Source organism: Bactrocera latifrons, unplaced genomic scaffold (genome assembly GCF_001853355.1).
Source record: "Bactrocera latifrons isolate USDA-ARS-PBARC rearing strain unplaced genomic scaffold, ASM185335v1 scaffold_204, whole genome shotgun sequence".
Taxonomy (NCBI): Eukaryota; Metazoa; Arthropoda; class Insecta; order Diptera; family Tephritidae; genus Bactrocera; species Bactrocera latifrons.
In genome coordinates, this window is record NW_017535564.1 from 505,691 (window position 1) to 524,249 (window position 18,559).

The 18,559-nt window shown below is 37.6% G+C and overlaps 1 protein-coding gene across 1 annotated transcript in view; it reads left to right on the forward strand.

The window, feature by feature from the left end:
- Positions 1–18,559, forward strand: part of LOC108968144 (dystrophin, isoforms A/C/F/G/H) — a gene marked incomplete at its 3' end in the record, with an annotated part of 344,088 nt that overhangs the window by 302,506 nt on the left and 23,023 nt on the right. Inside the window, 1 exon segment of the mRNA XM_018931935.1 lies at positions 16,761–16,933. Coding sequence (XP_018787480.1) covers positions 16,761–16,933 — 173 coding nt within the window.

Here is an 18,559-nt window from a genome sequence, read left to right on the forward strand (position 1 = left end):
GTGCAAGCTGTAACTTGAGTAAAAACTGAGATATCATGATGAAACTTGGTACACGTATTTCTTGGCGCCATAAGAAGATAAAGTTCGAAGATGGGCAAAATCGGCGGCCCACTGCCACGCCCACAAAATGGCGGAAACCGAAAACCTATAAAGTGTCATAACTAAGCCATAAATTAAAATGAAATTTGGCGCAAAGGATCGCATTAGGGAGGGGCATATTTGGACGTAATTTTTTTGGAAAATTGGGCGTGGCCCCACCCCCTACTAACTTTTTTGGACATGTCTCGAAAACTACTATAGCTATATCAACCAAACTGTATAGACTCGTTTCTTTTAGGCATTTCCATATACAGTTCAAAAACGGAAGAAATCGGATAATAACCACGCCCACCTCCCATACAAAGGTTATGTTGAAATTCACTAAAAGTGCGCTAACCGACTAACAAACAACGTCAGAAACACTAAATTTTACGGAAGAAATGGCAGAAAGAAGCTGCACCCAAGGCTTTTTCAAATATTGAAAATGGGCGTGGCGTCGCCCACTTATGGACCAAAAACCATGTCTCAGGAGCTACTCGACCGATTGCAATGAAATTCGGTACATAATATTTTCTTAACACCCTGATGACATGTACCAAATATGGGTGAAAACGGTTCACAACCACGCCTGAAATCTCGATTAACACTTTATCATGCGGGAGTATAAAATGTTCGGTGACACCCGAACTTAGCCCTTCCTTACTTGTTTTTAATGAATAATACCAACTTTACTTCATTAAGGAAGTTCTGCWTTAACGGAAACAAATGGTAGTCCACTGGTGCAAGGTCAGGGMTATATGGTGGCTGCATCAAAACTTCCCACTCACACTCTCCCTGTGTTTGTCGAGTCATCAAAGATTTGTGTGGTCTACGTTATGCTGATGTTAGACGGTATCCTTTCTGTTGATCAGTTCTGGCCATTTTTTTTTCGATTGCTTGCTTCAACACCATCATTTGTTGACAGTAATAAGTAGAATCAAATGTTCGACCAGGCTGGATCAGCTCATTCCTTTTCAATCCCACCAAACACTCAGCATAACCTTTCAACGCGTCAGTCCTGGCTTTGCGACCATTTGTTGAGCTTCAACACGCTTGGACCATGATCTTTTTTGCATAGTTGTTTTCGTATTTGATTTTCTTTTCGTCTCTTGTCACCATTCGTTTCAGAAATGGTTCGATTTCATTTCATTTCAGCAAAAAATTGCAGATGTCAATTCAGTCCATTAAATTTTTCACAGGCAATGCATGTGGTGCYCAAACATCGAGCTCATTTTTGTAGCCAGCCTTTTTTAAATGGTTCCAAACCATTTGATGATGAATGTTTAGTTTCTTAGCGATGCCATGGCTGCCTTTGCAATGGTCCTGATCAATATTTTCCTAAATTTTATTGACTTTTTCAACGATAGGTCGACCAGTGCGAATTGCATCTTTAACATCGGAAATTCCAGAACGAAAGCGAGCGAACCATTGTTGTGCTACATGAGCTGATACAGCATCGTCGCCGTAAACTTCACAAATTTTGTGAGTGGTTCTTCTCTGTTTCGTACAAAAATTTCAAAATATAACTTTTTTCTTCAGTTTTGAACAGCCGTAACTTTTTTYAACTTCCTGACTTAATTTGAAACTTAAATCTCACTTTTCCAACACTTTTAGGTATCACACAAGGTGATTGGTAGCACTGGAGATATACGACTGCAACGACATCTATTACAACATACAAAAARACATTTTCGACTACAAAATATTTAATTTAGCTAGAATTTGCATAATTTTCATATGATTTTTTTATTTCCCCGGCAAACTTTATTTAAAATGTCGACTATATTTTTTTTTTAGCAAAAAGCAATCGATTTTTTTATTTTTTTTTTTCAAGCTAATTTGTTAGAGAATGTTTAAGAATGATCGCTAATGAAATATAAAGTGCCAACACAGTGAAGCTTTTTTAACTCAGCACTTAATTGACTCAATTAAAATCGGTATATGAAAATATTTTAACACAATGCTCAAAAAAAAAAAATTGTAAATCCATATTCATATTTTCTTCACTCTTAATATTTACATGGAACTCTCTCAGTGCTTAGTCTACTTTTTAGTTTATACCCAGCTCTACTTACATAATTCTCAGTACTCACGCCATATCACTTTTTATTAATTTGTTTTCTGCAAATACGTACCAGAAAACCAACGCTGTAAATCCCCTCAGGCGCAATTTATATTCATGCGAAATCATTGCCAGCATCCACACCGCCGCTTATTTACTCTGRTGGAAACAAAAATGTATTTTTTCTAACCACTTTTTGCACTGAGCTTAATTGTTATTCCAAAATCAGTGAAAAATATGTGGCAAAAGAACACTCTCGCAAAATATGGCAGAGAAAGAGAGTAGAGCACGCAGGCAGGTAGCAGGAAAAATATGCAAACGTACCAAATTTTATTCAGCAAAAAGTTGTGGCAATACAGATTTACGAAAATTAGAGCCAACACAATCACATAACTGTGTGYGTGTAATATTTYATATAATATGCGCATCAATACATGTGTCTTCCTTACGAGCAGCTTACACAATAACTTTTAACAAACTAACCTTCATACATAACGAATATTTTTTTAAATTAGGTCAATATGTGAAARGCAAATTTATTATCAATTGTAGAATAATTTATATGCCCATAAATATTTAAGTGATTTATTCGCTGAATTGCGAGTAAATTTAACTTATTACATAATAACTTTTTTTTTGTTTTTTTTTTTTGAAGCCGTTATTAGCTATCTGTGTAACAAGAAAAAKATTGCAAAGATAATGAAATAATTTTTCAACTAAAGCTGTTTTTGCTTGTGTTTCCCAAAGTTTATAAGCTCAAGCTAATGAACAACAAACTTTTAAACTAGTAAAAAGTGATCCAATGGAACCACGATTCCATACTTTTTAAAAGAAAAATCACAAAAGCTTCAAATTTAGTCAGGCATTTTTATTATCATTTGAAATAAAGTAMTTTGCCATTTAATTTTTAAAGATTATCTCTTTCAAATGTTGGCCAAGGCTACGTCTTTGATGGTCCATCCATTGAGTCGGATTTTCGATGAGTTCGAACATTTCGACTCTTGACTTGTGAATGCTACGTGTGATGTTTTGTTCCAAGACCCAAATCCAGGCGGTACTATCCGCATAAACTTTCGATTTTACACCATCTTGGCGGCCAATCGACCAGCCCAAAGCGTGAAATTATCTGCTCCTCGAAGTGTCGTTTGTTGCAAGCAAATGTCGCCGAGATCACGTTCTTCAATTTCAGTCATCAAGTAGTCGGTTATCAAGGCACGATAACGACCGTCATTGACGTCATTGACCTTCTCGTCGGCATAATTTTTGAAGAAATATGGGCCGATGATTCCACCGGTCCACAAATTACAACAAGCCGTGGTTTTTCCTGGATGAAATGGCAGCTCTTCAATCTCTTCAATTCACTTTTCGTCCCAAATTTTGCTTGTCTACTTACTCGATGCGTCAGAAATGGGCCTCATCCAATTTGGCTCAAAAACATCGGATCTTCTTGGAACTTGGAACTCCAACAATCCATAGAGCGAAGCGATTGGTGCTTGGGTAAGTCGAGTGGCTACAGTTCTTGCATACTGCAAACGGCGCCGAATCGACTCTCCACGGTCTCCGTGTACACTCTCTACGGCTGSTATATTTTACTCACTGCCTGCTGGGTCTTAAGATGGGTGATCATGTTTCGAATAGAATGCCCAGTAGGCTAATTATGTAGATCATAATTTAAGCGAAGAACGCGAATTTTCATAATAAAGTTGACTGATTTGTAAACGTTGTTCAGGCGTAAGTCGCTCTGYGAAGTAATGCCAAACAAGGCTTTTGAAAAAAGTACCTCTACTTGGATCACACGTTATATTACTACACGGATAGTAAATTGTTGTCGCTCCTATCCCTTACTTTCCAACAACCCATACAGACTTAATATCCAATTTTAGACCCAATGAGTGCCCATAATATCATATCATAGACTTTTGCTTTTAGTAGATGAAACTGCTACGAAATGCGAGCATACTTCTTTAAAAAGCGAGAAGATAAGAATTGTGGTTGCAAAAGGTTTATTCATTTTAATCAGGTTTATTTTTCGTCTTTTACAATTTATAATCTTGTTTTTTCAACTTTCCTGAGGTAGACAAATTGAGGTAGTACACTTCCGTTCTGGATCTCTCAAGTCCAGCTCSTACTTATGCAGAATTGACGCCAACATATCAAACCAAAAGGTGTCATGTTACTTCGATATTCGTTTTGTATTTGAGACTCATATGGGTCTTTTTCGAGAGATAGGCATACACGACACTACGCCAATAAGAAATGCATGGTGACATTGACACCAAAGAAACTAACTTTTTGAAATAAACCAGGTTAAAAAAAATTGTATGTTAGATCAAAAGCTACTTTGAGGAGTAGAATAATGGACCCTACTTTCAACCCTCTGAATKTACACCTACTTATTGCTCGATTGTCGTGCGGGTGAATTTTAACAAGGTACTCACAAAGTTGTGGGTAACTAATCCGATTCGTATAGGTATTCGCTTGAAGAGCTGTTTGGTATGAACCAAAAATATTATGACACTCTTTCCAAGAGGAAAACAAATTTCGCTAAAATAAATTTTCGAAGTAGTTCAAGACATATATTAAACATCGTTAAAATTAAATATTTCGAGTACTAATAAAGTAAGACCAAAGAGGACCATAATTCTCATTCTATAATTTCTTTTCAATCAGTTTTGCAAAATTTCGCTGATTTTTTTTTTGTGCTGGCTTCGAAAAGTAAGCAGTTTTCTCGAATTAAAATTTTTATTCTGCATTTTTTGCGCGAATTTATTTATATTGTTCCATATTCATTTATTTGTTCAAGCCTTCGGTTCGTTGAAATACCGCTTACAACAAATTCTTCAACTCCTCTGCCCTGCCGCCATTCGCTTTCGTTCTGCGTTATTGTCTTTTATTTCGCTTAAGCTCTGCTGAAGCATTTTTTAATTAAAAACTTTTCGCTCGCTGCACGTGTTGTTGTAATTGCTACCAGCTTTGATTCAGTTGCTCCCGAGTTGCTTGTACCGTTACTGATGTACATATGTTGGCATATGGTTCCCAACTAAATACCACAACCACACGCTCAACAACCGTTCCGCAGGTGCATGCTTCCTTGTATCCTTCGTGGTTTTTGCCTTTTTTATTTTTTCACTTTTGGTTTTTATCATGTTTTCCATAAAGTTTATAATACCTTGCATATTTTATCTGCTTTGTTGGCGTTTATCCCACCTAATTGACGGTGCTGTTTTCTTTCCCGTTCGCCACCTTTTTTCCTGTAGCCCTTTCTACTCAATCAATGCGCGGCCCTGTGTTTGCTTTTCATTAGGTTAAACAATTTTATGATACTCTCCCATTAGTTCTCCATTTGTTTTAGATGTTAGAATTAAGCTAACCACAAAAATACTTTTTCTAAAAAACAGGAAGTAAGCAATRGAGTAATATTCGTCAAGGAGCCTYCTAGATATGCTTGGTTTTGAAGTARCTCCAGCCCTGATCCAAACTTGAAATGAAGTCAAAAGTTCTAATTAGTTATAATGCCAAGACAAAGGTCCGAAAGTTTTTTTTTAATAAAGGAAGAAAACCACTTTAAATGCTCTCTTGGATGGGGTTCTATGAAAATTTTACTTTTGCACATACGAACTCGAACTTAAAAAATGCTTCTTGAAATTAAAAATAACCCATTGTCTGACTCAACAATGTAAAAATAATGTACAACCAACAGCCACCCAGTCTCAGCTCTCCTCAAGATAAAACTTAGCTACGAGGTGAACCAATTCAAATCCCTTTAAATACCCATCAAGCCCGGAGAGATTGCAGCGTTAGAAATTGTTTTGCTACTTATTTTGGATTGATAGTGTAGAGCTTGATATTGATAAAGTTCGGCCTAGGAGTCATCCAAAATAGTTCTTGTTATTGTAACGGGTATCTAATCCCCGTTAGGATGGTAGCGGTTAGATGAGTGAGTGATGTTTTTACGGGGTCGAACCAAAGAGAGAGGGTTAGCAAGGCGTGCAAAGAGTTGACTAAAGGTCATGCAGGGACTCATTGTACGCTGGACGCATGTTGGATATGTCGGGTCTGTTCTGGGTAAGTAGGAGTTTAACTTGCTGCAGTATTAAGAACGAAGCTGCGCAAGGGTCACTCTCSTTTCTAGCAGCAACTCGAGATGTTCGTCTGCATTGGGTGGTGGAAGGTAGTCGATGAAGGTGTTGACAGCTCCACTGTTAATGGCGGTCAGTAACTGTCGAAAGTTAGTTGCAACCAAAGTCCGGTCGGCATATTGTTTTCGTAGTTGTCGAAGGACCTATTGATTTCTGCGAAAGCACCCCAGCTTCTGCTATCCAAAAGCCAAATTTTCAGACTTTTCGCATTTATTCTTATACTTACTTATACTTACGCCCCCGCCGTTCATTGCATTTTCTCTTCTTTGGAGCGTTAAGTCTGATATTCTTCTGGAGGCTTTAGACAATTTCTGAGTACTCAGTTTGGTTAGTAATTTATTTTTGGGGCTTCCAACTCATATGTAAACAGCGCTGTAGCTCTCGGTTCCGTACTTTAAGATTAAGAGACTTATGACCTGTTTGCTCTTAACCAATCCTAATTTTCCGATAATCTGGTACAGTCGAAAATCTTCTAACCTCCACGAACATATATGTATATCAAATAAGATGGAAGTACCAAAATTACTAATATCCATTCTCAGTAAAGCTGTATACACTTCTTAGCCAACAGATCTAAAAAAAAATATCCCTGGCACATGTAACCCACAAAGAGACTGGCTAATAAAAATGGAATAAAAAGCAAAATTGCAGAGTCTCACTGCGGTAAGTGACCAAAACTAGGCAAAGAACCAAACTATGAACTCGCCAGCAATGGCAAGAAAATCAAAAATAAACGTGTCGCTTTGGTATTGCAAAGCAGTGAGCAGCGACAGCGATAACAAGCGTTTCGCCAGGCGTGCCGAGTTGCCCAAAGCGCTTATCATTGCTTCCACCAGGCTGCTTTTGCTGTGCGTTGCTTTTTCCAAAGTTTTCACACTTTTTCCGATTTCACTCGCATTTTCTTTCTTTATCGCATTTTCAAAGCGTGTGTGCTTGCCACTACGTKGCACTGTCAGCTTGTTGCAGCTGTTGCAACTCTTCGTGTTACCCCTTTATGTGCGACGCCACATTTGTTGCCCATTTTTCCGCATTCACACTTTGGATTTTTTCCGTAGCGCCACTCTTTGACGTTTTTTCGTTCGTTCGGCGTGCAACACGGTGGCACAAACTATTTAAAGGAACTGTGGACAAAGTGCTGACATAGGCTACATTGTGGCAAGAAGACAGTTTTTCATTTGGGCACGCAAAATTGCAAAGCATTAGTGTGGGTCGCACTTTAGAAATCGGTTGAGTAAGTCTTTGCATGAGTCGGAATATCAAGATACAGTTTTGTTCAGAAAATCCTTGAGTTTTCGTATGTTAGTATATCTCACAACATAATATTACAGGTACATATATATAGCATAAAATTTTCAGCTTCTGCTATCAGATATAACCAATATGTAACCATTTTATAACCAAAATATAACTAGTTTATAACCAAAACTGAAATTTTGTTTCAATGTGAGTGGTTTTTATTATATCGCTTAACTTAAGAAAAGTGATGTTACGTGTTTTTTTTTTTTTTTTTTTTTTTTTTTTTTTTTTTTTTTTTTTTTTTTTTTTTTTTTTTTTTTTTTTTTTTTTTTTGTGCCATTTAACATTAAAAGCACCATTTTCCAAATATCAGCAAAAAATCTCATTTGATCATTATCAGTTATGAGGCTACCATCGGAGTTGATAATAAGTAGTTGTAAACTTCAGTACATAATCTATATTAATATTTTCCATCGAGAAATACATATTCTACTTGTCTGCAGAACAAAGATCATTTAAACTTATAGGTCAGCTGTTAAAGATGCTCTTATGCAGCACTGTAAAAAAGCCAAGATCTTTCAATCTTTTCGAACAACTCCGAAAAAATCGAAATACTAATAAAAAAAAGTAAGTAAGTTTAGAGAAGCTTAYTTGCACGGTGTGATCATACTAAGGCCTAAAAGAATGTGCAATTGTTCTACCATYCCGAGATCCCAAATCTGTTTAAGCATATTCGATATTCACAAAASCGTGGTAACAGGATTATTATTTATAGCTCCTAAGTCCCTTAATYCTGTCYATAATTYMAAAGATATTTGCGAAGAATTTATGTCCGAAAAGGGCTTGCMYCAGCTGAAACTCTGTTCAGTTTCTCGCCTGTATCCATTGTCAAAGAAAAATCACAGCCAAGSTAAACAAGAGCGAATCCTAATGAAATGCAGCCTTCTTGGTAAAAAAAATTCCATTTGGTATTTAAATAGACAAGCTAAGCTAAATTTTGTAACATCGGGCTTATATTTTTAAGTCTCGCCGAATTCAACAAGCCTAATGTTCATAGTGAACTGCGGCCAGAACATATCTTAGTAGCGAATATACACTCACATATTTACACATATCCAGTTAGCCAACTCAACTCACACCCTTTCTTTACACCAAAGCCTTAGTTGCTCTCAGCACTGCTGCCCCAGCGTTGTCGCTTAAGGGCACTRTTGTCCCTTTACTCCAAATCCCAGCGGCCAAAGCCGTGCCAGCTTGTTTTTTTTTTTTGCTGTCGTCGACAATGTTCAACGCTCCTTCGTGCTTTGCTTTTGTTTGCCATTTCCTTTTTCACTTGCTCGCATAGATTTCAGCCAACTACTTCCATAAACACACACACACACATCTATTTAGATTTGCCGTAGCATACGAGCATAACTGTGCCAGAGTGTGCCTGCTTTTTGTGCTGATTTTGCCACTCAACACCTGCTGAGCGCGCATGCATAAGTAAACACACCTTAGCACACATGCATATGTGCATATGTGCACCCTCACACACACACATATGGTTGCATATATGTTGCTTACGCCAGCTTTTGCCAGCCCACCTTCGATTGTTATAAAGTGTTTTGTTTGCTCAGCGGAGCTCAAGCCATTATGCTTCCGCTCACCTCTCCTCTATAACCTATTATGATGAACTTTAATGCGGCTTTAGCTGAAGCTGCTATAATTTAAACTGAAGCTCGTTTATTTGTAACTCGCCTGSCCGACTGAGTCATTTAAGAAAAACTAACCTAAAAACTATATGTTTCAAGAGAAAAACTGTTTTGATGATCCTCTTAATTTGGGTCTTCTTCAATAGTTGTTCGTTTAGTAATGGAAAAATTCATAGAAGATGAGGAAAGTTGCTCCAGGCAGTTGACATTAGCCAAATGTAGGAGCGGCAAAAACAACTAGTTCTTTCCTACAAATATCGACTGTTATAGACCAAACTGTCTCTTGAAGGAAACTTCATCTTTAGTGATCAACTCTRTGAATCCCTTTTATTCAGACCTCCTTTCTATTCATTTATAAGGCTTAGATAAATGAATAGAAAGTATAATGTGGATTAGAATTGGCTGGTGCCGCTTCTTTCTATCACGATGTTCAACTTCCAGTGCTCGTTGTTGTCGTAAAACAAATTGACTATATAAACCTTTTTGATAAAATCAATGTTCTCAAAGTATGAAATCATGTGAAAAATAGTTCCGAAAGGTGTAATTTCTCTACTCCTCGGTACTTTATTTAGCGATTTTTGCTGATAATTCCTTAACTTTTTTCACTCTTCCAGCGCTACATATTTACGAGTGTGTTTTCGCTCTTACTTTAAACCACATTTGTTCGCTATTTTATTGCGCCTAAGCATCTCCGTAGCTCTGTCACTAGCAAAAGCAAAGGTTCTCGCCATCTTGCTACTCAAATGTTTTGTTTTCGTGCACCATGYGGCACTTCACTTTGTGAGCTGCATCCAGCTTAGTCTATTACTGTTGCTGTTGTGCATCGCCTTTTCGACGGCTTGTTGTTAGTTGTGTGTGTTGCCTTTTACTGCACTGTGACTTTTACTTTTTCCTCCAGCTCCTTTCAACTTGTCTCCTGCGCTCGCCATTAAAAGCCATAATTGTTACTCATACGCCATGYAGGCCCCGCAATCGCCACCGTATGTATGTGCATATGTGCATTTGGAATTTTTAACACCTTCCAASAATCTTCATTTTTTCCTCTGATTCTCCATTTCCTTGTCCTCATTGGCGTTGTCTCTGCTTTTGATAAAGTGCCACACTTGACCGAAAGTTCAATGCATTTTGGAAAGCTGTTGACTCATCAAGCATTTTTGTTTTGCTCATTTCTTCTGCCTTTTCTGGGCGTTTTGAAARTAGTTTTACGATGTTTTTGCAGCGCGCGTATTTGCTTACGTTAACAACTTATCGACTAACTTAAAAATAAAATAACACAATTAGGAAATTATGAAAAATTATCACTTAGTCAATAAGAGAACGCTGTGTGCATATTAAAAGTTGGTAAGGTTGCCACTTTTAGCACTAACCAATTGCATTAAATAAAAATCCAGTTTTCGAAATAAATGGACGTTTAGAAAGTTTGAAAAAATTTAAAAAACATTATTGGAATGTTCCAATTTATGGAGTTGTCATGTGCAAAAAATTAAAGATAAATACTAAGCTGTTAACATAAACATACATTGTTCTCAAAATATTTTATTATTAATTTACAGTGTAAATTCAAACAGAGTTGCCGCCTTGAGAAATGTTTATAAAATAATTAAAGTAAAGTATAGCTAATAATCGATTTTTTTCAAAATTAAATTAATTATAATRAAATATATACTCTTGACACCGCGTATAATAGTTTGGTTCACTTAACGGTTATATTTATTATCTAAAGCTAATCGAGTACGATTTAGGATTATATACTGATATATAAATGATCAGGATGATGAGRCCAATGACTTTATGTMTWCATTTTGAACATATGARCGTAGTCCCTCTCTCYAATAGGTTTAATATAAATATCTCTAAAACCSTTCAAGTCAAAATAACCAAATTCGCTCTAGCTAAACCCTGTAAGAAACCCTACCGACAATGTGAAGATGAATGAAATTGGATCATATCCCCGCTTACTCCTCATAAAATCATAAATCAATAACTAAAAACTACAGAGACATTAACTTTTGTCACTGAGATGGTCTTAGACAACTTCACAACGTCCGTCCTCGTTCAGTTGAAATCATAGTTCGTGGGACCGGCTCGGTCGATTTCAACCGAATTCAGCACTTGACATAATTTTAACACAAGAAACACAGTGTGAAAATGGGATAAATAGACTATAACCAAGCCTAGTTTCGGTAAACCACAATTTTAACTTTACCCTTCCGGTATTTATATCAAGAAGTAATTAACATAACGGCATAMAACTTCGCACGAATAGTTCCTTTGAAATATGCAAACAYATGAGCAAAAATTCTCAAAATCGAAGCAAACATGTTAAATCTTCAAGGTATCGAATATGCGGACACCAGCACCTAAGGTTGACTTTTGACCGCGAATATCGTGCAATGTGTGATATAATAATTGAAATTTAGATTCAAATTTCTGATAATATTATTTCTGTGCCGCAAAAATTTGTAAAATCTGATCAATACTTCTTTTAGCTCCCATATATCGAAAATAAAGGTGTTTGAACTTCCGGGTGGCCTTGTACCGCACACGGTATCGGTATGAGTTATCCCAATGTAAATAAAAGAGCSTGTTTTGCTCACAACAGTGTATCCCTGAGCATAGAACTGATAAAGTTAGGCGGCAACTTGACCTAGCCTCCACATGACTTATGTCATGATTTCCCAWCATCTGGCTGAGTTTACTCCATACGATTGATGATTGTGAGAAATTGGCAAAAAAAAATGATAAAACTGGTCAAACGGGTCTTCTATATTTCTATTACAAAGTTTTCAAACTTTAGTCTAAATTAACTAAACCTACATATAATACTGAATATAATATAGCTTAATGCCCAAAAATATGTGAAGTTGGTCTACAAATTGGTTTTTAACTCAAAGCTCAACTGTATGCATAATTGCTTGGAGTCCGATCCTCTGGTTTGCATCTTAGGCTGGCATCCTACTTTTTGGTCCTGGCTGGTTTTTTTTTTTTTTCATTTTAATCTCTTACACGAATTAGATTGGTGTGAAACTTGTGGAACATAAATTCCGTTTACCGCGAGATCTTTATTTTACAAATCACCAACTTCTTCTCTCTGATTTTGAGAGCCATTGAAAACTGATATTTCAATGTCGAGTTCTAAGGAGAACGAAATTGTCTCCAACTTCAAAATTACGGTTGCACTGATCTACAGTGATTTTGTTTCCCTGGATATGAAATCAGTTTTGTATACATTTGTGCTCCGAATTCAAGACACTAGAAATGTTTTTGTAATATTCAATCCCGTTTATTTTAAAATTTTCAATTTCATTTCTTATTACAAAACTCAGAAATCATGAAACAAAATTTTACATACATATGTGCGTATATTTAAATTATCATTTCTGATTTGAAAAATAATCATTAATCGAAGTCAAATGTCGAAATTGTATGTTATATTATATTTGAAGCGTGTTTTATGAGCTCTTATTTTATAATTTTCCATTTAGCAGTATCTTTTCAAGAAGTAGCAGTAATCTGCAATCATGATCCAAACAACCTTTAGACCCTAGTGGAACAGCTCTTTCCTTTTCTCACAAATTTTCTGATTTATCCGCAAATGTATCGTTGTATCATACTTGCGCTTAAAATCTTAAAGCTTGGCTGCATATGAACRCATTTTTCATTCGCTTGTGCTTTCAAGTTCCGTAGGAAAATTTCGACTATTAACACTAAACTTTTCCAAGCGACGCATTTCAGAACAATCATAACTTTGATAAAATCGGTATCCTTCATGAATTATTTGAGAAGCAACAAAGAGCTTCCACCACAGTATAAAATAAAATAAAAATTCGCATTGCTTTGACATAAATATATTTCRTGAGACTTATATATTACATAAACCATATACTGTGGAAAATTACTCGTCAAAGCTCGGCTTCTCTCAGTAAGTTCTACAAAAAGCCTGCCTTTGATGTCCCAAATTTATATCGCGTGCTTATGATTTTGTTGCATTTTTGTCGCTTGTTTCTGTTTCTGTTTCWGTTTCTATTCCCATTTCGATTTTCAAATGGCATAAAGTCAGCAACAACAACAAGCTGCTGTCAGGCAGGCGAGCAAAAGCGACTCAACTTAAGGAGCGACCGAAAATGTTAAATGGGAAAATCCACAAAAATCCCCCGTTTGAAGTGTGCACACCTGCGTTGCGGCACAGCGACATGTGCTCCTAAGCATTATTGATGGTGTGCCACAGCGCTGCCGTTATTTGTGTGTTGCCTGTTGTTGCTTGATGAAAGTGCCGGTGCAGCTGCTTTGCGCCAAATTGAGGACAAAGTTTGCAATTTTAATGCCAATTCGAATGGAATTTCCCCTCGAATATGAGTGGAAATAAAAACGCGCGACGGCTGCGGAGCCGGGGCAAGCAAGGTGCGGCTGCGGCATTTCAAAGCATACTTTTACGCGCAACCGAATTTCGACTGCGGTTAATATTTTAAGCAACGCAAAACGGATGGCGCGCGGGTGTAAGAGGGCAGCAGCAATGCACTGCTAAGTAGGTCGAACGCTGGCAGGCGCCGCCTTCGCAAAGGTAAGCGACAACAACACTGCAAGCGCGCGGCAGCCAGCGTGTGAAAGAAGCTATTTTGGACAGTTTTCGTATTGCGAGCGTTCAGCTGCTTCATTGCCCGCGTGGCGTGACAMTTTTCCACTTTTTATACCCTTTTTTATGCGCTCATTTCGGCCTCACACACACACACACATGCACACACACACACATGCGCACACTTGTACAGGTGGATTTCRGCTTTAGTTGGCTTGACGTTGTCAGAGTTTTCGGTGTCAGCTCACAGGCGGACAGTTTGCGCTGGCGATAGTGAAAGCATATGAGTTTCTGGTTGTGTGTATGTATGTGTCCGTTGCCGTCGATTACACTGAGTGCCTGAAATTGCAATGAACGAYTGTGAAATATACGCCACACACATACTCTAGCATTGAGTTATCTCGCTCCTTTTCTGCTTGTCACCGTTAAAATTGCGGGACATTTATTGATTTTTGCCGTTAATATTTTAACGTGCACTTATAAGAGCATGCGTTGCAGGACATCGCACACGCTTGTCAATTTCAATTCAAACGCGCAGCAATTTGAACAAGCCAAGCATATGTGTATGTAGATGTGTGACTGTGTGTGTGTGCAGGTGCCTTATGTGACTGAAAATGCTTTGTGTTCATCGACCAATCTGAATGCGCACGAATTTATGCGTGTGTTCTGCAGAAGATGTGCGGGTATGTATGAAGTGAACCTTGGTCGAATTTAATGTAATAAGTTATCACATTGTGAAATATTTTTATTTGCACTTTCCACCTGACTTAATTGTACAAATCAGAACTTAGACGCTTGATCAGTCAGTTGTTTCAGCTTCAGCTGTCAATTTCCATCCCAGCGTCCAATCCAAATCTCCTGTGCAGACACACTTTCAAGTTAACCACATTGTCAACTGTTCCTGAAAGATTGTAAAAACATTCGTAAATCAAAAAGTATTGGTAATCTTCAAGGTACCAAACTCGTTTTTATTTCGAAGTGATTTCAAACCCTTCATTGGGACTTTGTGCCATTTAGTTAATGAAATCTTCAGTTCATTTGTTAACATTAAGATCGGTCAATAGATTCCGAAAGGTTTCTGCAGCAACTCCTGAAACAGGCAATTCAATGAAACATTTAAACAGAATGCGTAATTTTTTCTTTTTCTTACGTGATTTTTTGTAGATTTACTCGCGRAATATTCTCTTCCAAGGCATCGCCGACTTATTTGCGTAGACAAGCGATTTCACATGATCCCACAAAAATTAGTCCAGCGTTGTTAAATCACATGACCTTTAGGCAACGCCACCAGTCTTAAAAGCGAAGTAATGCGCTCACCAAAATTTTCCTTCGAAGGTCGTCCACATCAACATCTGCCAATTCAGGCACAATAAAGTCATTAATCGTGGCTCTAAAGCGTTTCCCATTGACTGTTGCTCGAGTWGGCCTTCCGCAAAAACTTCCATAAAGTGAATGACCACAGCTCCAATTGTTGCATACTGACACATTCGGGTCTTCTTCATTACTCTGCGACACAGTAGCGCATTCGGTGTGTACTGTAAGGCGTCTCCGAGGATGTACATTACCTTAAGGTGAACGTGATAGGAAACCGATCCCTGGTTGCTTGAGTTATCTACTCTGCTAAGCCATTATGTCAATCGCATTTTGGAGCATGAACCATGATCTTGAATATAAAGAAAGTAACAGCTTTCAAAAAGACAAACTCCGAAAAAAGTAGTTCCCCATTCAAAACCATATGTCTAAACAAACACCCATTACAAGTCTTATCAAAATACTAGCAGTTAGCAATTGATCATCGTCAACGTGTGTCATCCTGGTTCTACAACAAGCGAAGCATTTATTCATTTTCACATAGCTTACGAGTATATGATCATCGAGGAAAATATAATCAGTGAACGTTTAAAATAGGCATTTAAGGATGAAAATGTCAAATCATACGCAAAAAATTATGTTGATCAAAATAACTGTAATTCTAGAGGTATCAAATATTGACATGTTATTCTTATATGTTTTGGTATGTGAAAACCTGTGTAATGTAAGTGCCGATAGAGTTCGGCGACCTCAAGAGGCTCCATATAAAAAAGGTGTCTTTAAATTTTTTTGAAACTTTTAATAACAGCTAAACTTCTTAAAAATACTACTAAACTCATTATTTTATTTTGTTGCATAAATTTGCCCTAAATTTCATATCATTAACCACATAAACTTGCTTTTAAGCTCAATATGCAAATATTTTAGTAAAGAAGATACTTAAGGTAAACATATRTTACTGATTTGCCTTGTATTCGAGCAGCTTTTATTTTTATGTAATACAAGCAGCTTGCCACAATTTGCATATTTTGCCACACTTCAATCAATTCATGCGAAATTTGTGTAGTTGAGCCAGCACCGCCTGCCATTCGGTTCACCGTGTCGTGTTGCGCTCTTTGCCGCACTTAAGCTTGCAGCATGCTCCATCACCTCTGCGCCTTGCGACCTTTCAACCGTGCGCCGTTAAGCATATGAATTGAATTTCTTGCAACATTTCCATATTTTTAGTTTTCCAATTCCTCAACGCGCCGTTGCAAGGTAAGCAACTCAAGCCGTCGCGCGCAACACAATACAACGCTGCTGAAACGCAACAACAAATCCAACAAAAAAGCAATAAAAACTGTTATGGCATTTGTTGTCACTTTTTTTTTTTTTTTCTCAGTTGCTGCTGCGCAACGCTACCGTTACACCGTTACACAAAGAACACCCTTCCATCAGCTGCCAGCGCCGCAAATATGAATAACAACAATAGCATTGTGGCTGCGCGCTGTTGCGCCTAAATTTATGCAATATTTTCTGTATTTGTATGCCATTTTATTGTATTGTAGTTGTTGTATTCTTGCATCCCACGCTTTTTATGCCACACTTTACTAACTTTGCAAATGTTTTTCTCTTTTCTTCCTTTGCGCTTGCCACACACACACACACACGCACAYGCTCGCCTCTGCCAGGACTTACAATCGGAAATTGAAACTCATCGTGTMGTTTATGATCGTCTCGATGGCACCGGCCGCAAATTGCTAGGTTCACTCACCTCACAAGAAGATGCCGTTATGTTGCAGCGTCGGCTGGATGAAATGAATCAGCGCTGGAATAATCTGAAGTCGAAGAGCATCGCCATCAGGTGAGTACACCCCTTTGCCCCCACAAATGGGGGTGCYTTGYGGTGTGAGTGTTGGTGAAAGAACGAAAGCCTAAGTGTCGACAACGGCAATTCTTCATTTGAATTGTGCGACTTTATGTTGTTGTTATTGTTGTTGTAGTCGTATTAGTGGCAGCAGAAACATAAAGAAATTATGCAAACAAAAAAGGAATTGAATTAAAAGTCGAGTGCGCTGCCACGCCCCATTGTCGACCTATTGCGGTAGGGTCGTAGARCGCGTCGCCTCATTACAATAGACACATCGCTTATGCTTCGTCATGGGCTCGCGTATACYCGTGGTGTGAATTGCATTGTCAGCGAGTGAGAGAATATTTTCAGCGCCGCTGACAACTATTTGCTGAGTGCAGTGAACTCYTTCTGAGCAAAAGTTTCAGTTTGTGCGGTAATGTGTAAAGTGATGAGTTGAACAGCCGGAAGGAAAAATAGTAATTCAATAATATGCGACAYTTACCACATTATTATTTTCATATTCCGACTGATGTACGAGTAGATACATTCCTTTCAACTGCTCCCAGCATTTTTCGGGGTATTTAAGGTTGTTCTAAATTTTTTTGTCCCTATTAATGTTTAAGTTATCTAATGTTAAAGCTTAGAAAGCTAGAAGGCTTCACAATAGTTTCACTCCCAGAGGAAGAAGTCTTAAAGCTTAAGAAACCTATAAAATACGAAATTTCATCCCAATGTGAGCTGTGGCAGGACCTTGGTTAGGTTTTGGACCTCATCCATTTGAAAGATTATGACGTGATGACTATACCACTTGTGGTATTATAATACCATATCTCAYACCCTAGACTGGTTATCATTCCCGTTAATGTACTCCCAAATTCAAAAGTGGAAGCAGAATTGTATATGCATATATTAAAAAGTTTGGAGCAATACCTTAACCAGGCCTGAAAGAAACTCGAATTTTCTCATTTAAGCCGTAGATCTGTCCTTATCCCTTATCACATATTAGTTTACTTCTTCTTATTCGATTGAAGAGCAAATCGAAAGTTCATGTTCCAGAAATTATCACTCTATGTCAACGAATACCTCCAAAAAGAAAACTTTCACGTTTTCGTCAGTTTAAATAAACTTGGACAGAACTTTTAGTAGTCATTAGAGAGTTGTCACTTGCTTTGTCCGTTCGTCAAAGTTTTCCGCACCTCCCATCACGCGTTTAAATGTTGCTTTTTCCAGCGGGAATCTCTAAAGAGCATGAGGAATGGCATCTGTTGTTAAACAAGACTCTGTCGGAGTAGTTAGTTTAAGTATGAAGTTGATTCTAATGGGATCGCATGTGAACAGCCAGTCCATTGCTTTACCGAACTACTCGTACATAATAGTATTTTTTAAAGTAGCTGATATAAATCTCGTATATTACACTGGTTCACCGAGGATTAGACTGCGAGGCATTCCAACTTCCGCATTCAAATCCTAGACAGTTGCGGAGAATGTTATAAAGCAGTATTTCGCACATTTTGCCGGAACATTGCTGATTATGGTTAAAAATTATTGAATTTTGATCGACAGGAGAGCTCTCATACAGGGTGGCTGATGAATTTTGCGACATTAGGAAACTCAAATAATATTTTCTTTTTTTTTTTT